Consider the following 7,966-nt stretch of genomic DNA (forward strand, 5'->3'; position numbering starts at 1 on the left):
AAATTGAAGATTCACTCATGTCTTCCGCAGAATCCGCTAAATTCAGATTCGGTGAGTGAAACGGGAGGAAAGATTCCACACGGTAGCGGCTCCAGTGCATGTTTTCCCGAGAATATGATTGTGCATTAGAAACGAGCTATGTGTCTCCCTTTTTCGCTCTCGGATCGGGAATCGGCGCAAGCCTCGATCTCCTAGTGAAATCACCCGTGTGGAATGTCGACTGGAGATTTTCGGGCTATATGTACTATCACTACCGATTCTTGTGACTTCGGGATGCCACTCCACATCGGATTGAGGGATGTCCACTGGATGAAAATCCCTAACGAGGTGGATGACGATGAGAATGTCGGTGGGCGCATCGGGACACCTGTCGACGGATAGCTTCTCAGACCGCATCACCAAGACCGAAGTCTCGGGACTACGAGCATGCGTCAGATCCTCGATTTCGTCCCCGGGTTTAAATTGGGGAAAAGAGGGGGGACGTGATGGCAAATTGGGACCATATGATCCAAAGTCCACTAGGCTTCGAATGAAGATGGGGACATGACACTCCCCTCGCTGGGATGCGCGCAGGCAACGAAGCAGCCCCAGTCGCACCGATGGTCAACGATGTTGACAGATGAGTCATTGTTTGCGTCGTTGCCATCTCACGGGAAAACCCCGAAGTTCCACCGGAAACATGACGACAATCGCCTCCGCGGAATCAAGATCAGTACACTTTGAATTCTCGCATGAAGTTCCCCGAGGAACGTACACGATTCCCGAACGCATGATTTCCTAGGTGAACCGACAAGGCTTCCGCGTGGAAGTTTTCGGACGCTTTCCCATCGCTTTCAGGAACATTCAGGAGGTCATGCTATAGGATTCCCTTCGCAACTCTTGCTGCGACCGCCTTGCTAGTGCTCGGATTGTTTCATTTTCTGGATGGAATCCGGGAGAACCACGTTCTTTCGACTGATCTTTTCCGTGCTTTACCTGAACCAGCCGATGGGAGCCTCCGCGACAGATCGTCAATGTGAGTTCGACCCTTTCCGAAATCATTTTGATCACCTAATTATCATCTCGTGAAGGATAGCGAATGAATCGACAGAATGCGCACTTCCTGAGTCCTATCATCGCATATGAGTTTGACCTTCGGAGGCACTCCAGACTTAACTTATGAGGCAGGGGTTCAGGCTTCATGTGGATATCGGCTCGGGGCGGTGTGTGGCGGATGACAGTATGGGCAAAAGACACCGTAGCTATTCGCGAGGTCGAGCTCCATTTCCAAAAGAAATAGAATACTCGTCCAAGTTGTACCTGGCCCTGTGTGGTGAAGCGGGATTCGGTCCTCAGCCGATGCCGGCTCCGAAGATTGCGTACGATCACCGAATTGGTAAAATTTTCCAGGCTTGAAGGCTTCCTGACGCCCTTCACGACGATCGTGGCTTTTTTCGGCGGATTGCAACTTGTGACGCTCATCGTGGGATTCGCTTCGAGTGGCTCTTCAAGAGAATGCTGTTTCAGAGGTCGGATTACCCAGCTAATATCTCGGCTCGTCTGCTCGACCCTGATGGTCCTCCACAGTATTTCAGTGGTTAGTGTTCTACGGATCCTTACCGAATCCCCATGAGTATGTTTCGAAGTTGCAGATATGTGGGTACGACAACAGAATCGTTCCGCTGATTGGCATCTCTCGATGCCGGTAACTCTATGCCGACCTTCACTCCAATTCCCGCTTTCAGTTTGCAGTTATCATTATACGTGATTTGGTGAGGGATGCGCGGGGAGCGAATTCGGCTTGGTACCGAGAGAAGTGCGCGGTCGTGAAAGACGAGTGCGTGGATTTCACAGGCTACGTGGACCTCATGCCTTTGTTTCGAGCGGAGCCGCTCTGCTCTGAGCCAGAAACAAGAGCCCTCTGCAATTATGTATGTAACCGCGCCTCCGGTGGAGAATATTGCGCAAGGATTTTCCGTACCCAACAAGCTGGAGCTGACCGAGTCATCATACTTTATGTATATTCCAGGCAGGAAAAAGCGGGGAACCTTCGGAGGATGTGATTCTGGGATGCGTCCTCATTGTTTTTGGTTCAATATTTAGCATGGTATCTCTAGCGGTCAATCGTTCGCGGATAAGACCGTCGACTCGCAGGGCGTGCTTAAGCTTTGAGGCGGCAGAACTGAGCGGCAGACGATCCTACCCTTGATGAACCGGAACCTTAAGAGAAAACCGTCCGTGAAGGGCGTCCTGTACGTTTTGTAGAAAGTGAGAACGATGTATTAAATCTCAAGCTATAGATGTATTATTTTAAACCTATACATGTATTATTTTAAACCTATAGATGTATTATTTTCGACACTGAGGGCTGAATGATACGGCGCGGAGAGCGATCGCTACAGCGATGAAGCTAAGCTGCCTGTTGTTGGTCACTTTCGCTTGAAGGTCCTACGAACGTCTCCGATGGCGCGTCTGACGCGCGAACACCCGTTCTGCATGGATACTCCCGATGAAGAGGATATTCTTGCAGACGTCGACTGTTGTGCGATGTGATGTAACTGCCCGACACGACAGAGTGAATATTCATGCGCGGATCATTGATGTCTCGATGCGGATGGAGCGACTTCGGACTTCCTCATGGTGGGAGGGTAATATGAGCGGAAAATGTAGAGGAATTATTGAGCTTCCGAGAAAAGAGGCTGCAGATTTGATCGCAAGCAGGAGGTGCAGGCACGGATTCCGCGGAAGAAAGCATCCACAGAATTCCTCATTTCGCTGGGTTTCGATGAGCGCAATAGAAAACGGGAAGCGGAAATAATATAAATGATAATAAAGTGTCAGAATCAAGACTGTATCCGTGGAACTTAAGCTGGTCACCGGAGAATACTTGAAGTCTCTTTGCCACATGGATTCATGCTTGAGGCCGCTCTAGAGAGGGAGTTTGCTCCGGCATCGAATGACCCAAGTATCCGGTCGGACGTCACGTCGGACTGCGCGAGCTCGAGGATCAGCTTGGGCTTCTCGGGTACGAGCTCCTTCGCTCCTTCCGAGTCGGCCCCGGAACTTCCTCAGGTTCAGAAACGAGAACCGTCGAGCTCTGAATAAGTGATACTCGGGTATTCAGGATGTATAAATTTCCCGCGATGTATTCGGGATCTCCTGACCACTGACCTTCTGACTTGGGCCGGGCTTGAAGGCGTCGAGAATGCGAAGAAGCTATCTGGTCATCATGGGGTGTTCGCTCGTATCAGAGGACTGAGGAAAGAGGTCCAGACTTCACCCGAATACATAGCGTGAGTTTCGGATGGTTCCAGCTCAACGAAACCGACGTTCCTGAGGATCCTGCACAAAGATGATCGATTCATATTTGGGAAGCATGTTGCATGATCAACCCAATTATGGGTGGATTAATCCGCTGGAATGTCAATTTCGGAAAATTCTCGAGATGAGATGGAACAAAGACCGATTTCCGGTTTCGTGCACTCGAACATTTATTCTACAAAAGTGGTCGCAGCATTTTCTCATCCCATTCGTATCCCCTATGGGACGTGTCAACTCCTGAAATCGGCAACACGGACTCTGTCGTCCATGAATGTATTTCATATGCTCCCATGGGAGATGTTCCAATAACTCCGATGAGGTAGATCACACACGATCCTCTCGGTCGACTTCCCCGCATGAGCACTCTCCGAGGCTCTCTACAGATCGCGAACACGATCACGATGCTGCGGTTCGCAGGTCGAAAAGGGTCAACCAGCGCAATCAAAACGGTGGTAAGCCAAACAACTCCGGCTTGAAGTCTGCCAAAGACTCCAAACACAGCGTGGGAATCTTCCTCTGATCTTCTGTCACGATATCTGGATCGGGAATCATCACGACTTGCATACCAGCTGCCAAACCCGACAAGACACCGTTCAGCGAATCTTCGAAGACCAGCACTTTCGATACGTCAGCAGCCGGCTTGAACCTCCGCGCGGTTACTAGGAAAACATCAGGAGCCGGCTTACCCGCCGTCACTTCGGGATCGCTACTACCACTGACAAGGTGATCGAAACACTCCATCAGCTGCTTGTGCTTGCTCAACTTCGCCGTGACGGACTTCATAGCACTACTGGTCCCGATCGCCATGGGAATATTGTGGTTCTTCAGATGTGTCACCAATTTCTGCACTCCGGGCAGCAGCTCAACGTTCTCAAGCATGCCTTGCGCTATCGCGTCCATTTGATCCAAGAATTCTTCGGCGCTTATGGGGAGACCGCAGTCCTCCACCAGAATTCTGGAATACTCAGCCCGAGTAGTTCCATTGATTTTGCGACACATCTCCGTCGAATGTCGATGACCGTATTTACGTAATACGGAATCTATGGCTTTGAAGTAGATTCTCTCAGAATCGACCAAAGTACCGTCGAGGTCGAATATGCAGTGCGTCACCGGTTTGAAGGTCATTTTTGTCACTCCGGGAAGCAGGAAACCACGGTGGAATCCGGAGATAACTCTTCTTCTGAATTAGAACGTCGGTCGGGCTTCAGGATCGACGGATTGACATTCGGCGAATGTTCTATACCGGTCTGCTGCTGTCATCGCACCGCCTTCGTAGAGAGGGAGACGCGCGCTTTTTTCGAAAGGTGGTATGGCCGAATCGCACGACCGGAGCTTGACCAAACGCTCGAAAGATTTCTCGACTGCGAATGGTTCATCACCACAATTACCCATCCACGGAAGACATACAGACTGTTTGATCAATCAACGCCCACTAAGCACATGGTGTTTTGCTTCTAATTCTACCTTTTGGGGAAACTTGAGCGCTTGATTTTCGCATTGAACTGACACCGTTGATTTCAGCTATATTTCGAGAAGTGCGGTTATGCGGCTCATTCCTCGACTCTGACGAGACTTATATCGCGAATGATGGATAACTCGAGGTGGGAGACGACGTCGTTGATCGATTGGTCAAGAAGCAGATTGTCATTGTGAGTAGAGGACGATGATGATTTGGGAAGCTTGTGGAAGTTGGACCCGGCAATGAGGCTCTCTCAGGATCTACGGTAGAAAGCTGGTTCCCATTCGCTACAGCAAAGAGGTCGGATTGGAGGTAGACAGCGGCAAGTATCAGGCACACAGCGCTGGATGTTCAGTGCTTGACTTATTCTTCCTCTGATATCTCTCCCGGGCATCAGCCCAAAGATTCGGATACGTGCTAAGAGGACCAGGGATCCCCGAAAATCGTTCTCCCAAAACTTGACGCGCTCTTCGGGAGCATCCGGATCGGTGTATATCGAGGACAACCGATTCCGTGATATTATACAACTCCTCAGAGCGCCGGCGAATGTCATCGGCAATAATATTATTCCAGCAAATGCTGATCAGTACCGAGAAATTAGGAACCAGCAACCTTACGAGGGGCCATCCCACCAACAGCGGTGAGCTCGGAAGATTTCGAGCGCGAGCAACAAGCTCATATCGTGGGCTGGTCGACAGTTCCCCATCGATCCCTATCTTTAGGCGATTCCGAATCTTCCACTTCTTTGCCGACGGAATCTCGAGCTACCCGAAGCACCACATTGAGCAGATCAGAAAGCGCACTACATGACCGTGTGAAGTTTGATAGATACGTCTATCCACGCCGGTCTCGAACGGATCGGAAAGATTCATGTGTTCGAGCTGACTGAGCTCTCATGTAAGGATTCCCTCCGACACAGACACATGTTTGGAATGCAGTTGGAGCGAGCATGATCCTGTCCGTAGACGGGAAAATTCGCAGGTTTGTCTCCTTGCCAAGTCGCGCGACTCCGTTGTGCTCTATTACGCCTACAGACCGTAGCGAGCTCGACGCTGGATTCGAGCAAGCTCTTGTAAACAGCGCCGGAATTCGAATGCAGAAATCTCGAAGCAGACAAAGGAGACGGCTCGTTTCTGCGTTCCCGCCGGAAGTCCTCTCCGGACGGGTTTGAGCGTCCTTCCGGATACGGAGGATTCGACGCACAGCACTCAGGCTCAGCGCGGGCTCAATAGGACGTCTCGGTGGGAGCCCTCGAATATCATAAAGAACCATCAGGCCATTAACATTCATGGTCAACATTGCTGAGGCAAGGTCATAAGTGCACAGTCTTCGAAGAATGATTAAGGGTGAGATCTCAATCGAGTTCCTCAGGGAGTATGTTTCCGTCTACCCGAGGCCTCGACTTGGGCTAATTTGCTCATTCTTCGGGGGAAGGGTCGCCCGCTCTGACTGATTGTGAGTTGTCACGATCGAACGTTGTCGAATGCAACCATTCAAACCTCAGGCTCCGATTTCGAAGCAATTCCAGGTTGGACCCTCTCGGGAGGTCTTAGAGGTGTCCGTAGATGTGTCGGAGAGCGCAGTATGTCAGAGTTCGTGTTCAGAACTGCGGAGCACGCCGAGCTCTACTCGAAATTCCGTCCATCGCCCCCAACGGAGCTCTTGCATCGGATAGTGTCTTGTGCATCCTCCCGGGAATCCCTCTTGGATGTGGGCTGTGGATCTGGTCAGTGCACCGAGCTGATGGCAGAGCACTTCAAAAGAGTTGTCGGGTGCGACAACTCCAGGGCGCAGATCGAGCAAGCCGAAGCCAGACGGACCGAGAAGAAGCTTCTCAACGTAGAATACAAGTAAAGGTCCCTAGTGTTTCATCGAACTGGGGGCGAATAAACAGACTAGAGTTCTTCTTCGTCATACCAGCGGCTCCACTGATAATGATAGATCTTCGGAACTATAGCGAATATTCGAATGCCGAATCGATCTAGATTCGAGTCATATCAATGAAGTTGAGGCTTTCGGCGGGCAATCATTAGCGAATGAAATTCGGATCTATCGGGAAGACGCTGAAATCTTTCGCATTTCATCGACTTCATTTGACGTTGATGATGCGATTGAAACTAGAAATGGTCCCTAATCATTCCTGACTGTGACCTTATCCCTTGAATGCCTTTCAGACTGAGCTCCGTTGGCAACATGATCTTCGGAGCCGGATCCTTCGACGTCATCACGGCGAGTCAATGCGTGCATTGGTTCGATGTTGGGGAGTTCTATTCAGAAGCTCATAGGGTACTCCGGAAAAACGGACTCTTGGCGATGTTTGGTTACTGTGTCCCATTACCTGTGTCGGGGGTCTCCGAAATCGATTCAGCGATCGAGACACGTATTATGAGGGTAAATCTGCTGATGTATATTGCCTTCAACATTCTCGTGCTCCTCATACTCGATTTATTTAGCCGCTGCCATCTTCCACAGCTATATCGGAGCGACTTGGGTCCCTTCTGGGAAACCGATCGAAGTTTGATCGATTCCTGTTATCGGACTCTGCGGAAACCGGGACGGGGTTTCGAACCCCTTCTACAGGAATTGGCTATTCATCAGAAGCGACCCACCGACCTTGACGGCTACATCCAGTACCTCGCCACCTGGTCCTCTTTCCAGAAGTTCAAGAAGAAGAATCCTGACGCGGATCTTCTTGGTGAGCTCAAGTCTGATCTTCGGAATCTCCTCAGGGATGTAAGAGGACTCGGCTCCGACAAGGATATCAATCTCTACATGGACACGAATTTCTTCCTCCATATCTACAAGAAGAGGGATCCCGTATAGGTTTCGACGTCCTGCGTCAAAGAAAATCGGATTTTTCAATAAATCTCGGTCAAACGAGTTATCGGACTTCATTTCTTGACGCTCGAGATGCGACTTGGACAAACAGCAACATAGCATCTTCTAGAAATCGATTGGGAAATCATCTTCTCGGATTAGGGCTCAGATTGCCCTCGGAGAATCCCATTACAATATGTATATCTGTATGTAAGTGTATAATGAGCCGTGAATATTCCTACAGACAGGCATCCCATGTCAACTGCAGTTGCGTCCCCCTTAGCTATTAGAATCAATCGAGTTGGATCTCTATCCTTGGAGCTCCAAACGACGACCCCGCCAGCTCGTGAGGACGCGATGATAGAGGTCGACATTCGGGGTGCCCGTCTT

At 50.3% G+C, this 7,966-nt stretch overlaps 3 protein-coding genes across 3 annotated transcripts; 2 read left to right on the forward strand and 1 right to left on the reverse strand.

Annotated features, from left to right (window-relative positions):
- Positions 1 to 1,505: 1,505 nt before the first annotated feature.
- LOC100898827 (uncharacterized) lies at positions 1,506 to 2,226 on the forward strand. Its single transcript, XM_003740035.1, has 3 exons — positions 1,506 to 1,576; positions 1,725 to 1,910; positions 2,009 to 2,226. The coding sequence occupies exons 1-3, from the start codon at positions 1,553 to 1,555 to the stop codon at positions 2,186 to 2,188; spliced, it is 390 nt and encodes a 129-aa protein (XP_003740083.1). The 5' UTR covers positions 1,506 to 1,552; the 3' UTR covers positions 2,189 to 2,226.
- A 1,239-nt stretch (positions 2,227 to 3,465) lies between these two features.
- Positions 3,466 to 4,528, reverse strand: LOC100899118 (probable pseudouridine-5'-phosphatase). Its single transcript, XM_003740037.2, has one exon. The coding sequence runs from the start codon at positions 4,423 to 4,425 to the stop codon at positions 3,742 to 3,744; it is 684 nt and encodes a 227-aa protein (XP_003740085.1). The 5' UTR covers positions 4,426 to 4,528; the 3' UTR covers positions 3,466 to 3,741.
- A 1,346-nt stretch (positions 4,529 to 5,874) lies between these two features.
- LOC100898973 (putative methyltransferase DDB_G0268948) lies at positions 5,875 to 7,636 on the forward strand. The gene is made up of 4 exons (XM_003740036.2): positions 5,875 to 6,105; positions 6,279 to 6,609; positions 6,934 to 7,150; positions 7,232 to 7,636. Exons 1-4 carry the CDS (start codon positions 6,096 to 6,098, stop codon positions 7,580 to 7,582), a joined length of 909 nt encoding a protein of 302 aa, XP_003740084.2. The 5' UTR covers positions 5,875 to 6,095; the 3' UTR covers positions 7,583 to 7,636.
- The last annotated feature ends 330 nt before the right edge of the window (positions 7,637 to 7,966 follow it).

This window comes from Galendromus occidentalis, unplaced genomic scaffold, assembly GCF_000255335.2.
Source record: "Galendromus occidentalis unplaced genomic scaffold, Mocc_1.1 scf7180000076709, whole genome shotgun sequence".
NCBI lineage: Eukaryota > Metazoa > Arthropoda > Arachnida > Mesostigmata > Phytoseiidae > Galendromus > Galendromus occidentalis.

Bases quoted from the DNA above. Each gene is read 5' to 3' on its own strand.
- LOC100899118 (XM_003740037.2), bottom strand. From the start codon at position 4,425: ATGACCTTCAAACCGGTGACGCACTGCATATTCGACCTCGACGGTACT.
- LOC100898827 (XM_003740035.1), top strand. From the start codon at position 1,553: ATGGTCCTCCACAGTATTTCAGTG. The intron at 1,577-1,724 runs GTTAGTGTTCTA...TCCCGCTTTCAG, and splicing joins TCCTCCACAGTATTTCAGTG to TTTGCAGTTATCATTATACG. The intron at 1,911-2,008 runs GTATGTAACCGC...TGTATATTCCAG, and splicing joins CAAGAGCCCTCTGCAATTAT to GCAGGAAAAAGCGGGGAACC.
- LOC100898973 (XM_003740036.2), top strand. The intron at 6,610-6,933 runs GTAAAGGTCCCT...AATGCCTTTCAG, and splicing joins CTTCTCAACGTAGAATACAA to ACTGAGCTCCGTTGGCAACA. The intron at 7,151-7,231 runs GTAAATCTGCTG...CATCTTCCACAG, and splicing joins TCGAGACACGTATTATGAGG to CTATATCGGAGCGACTTGGG.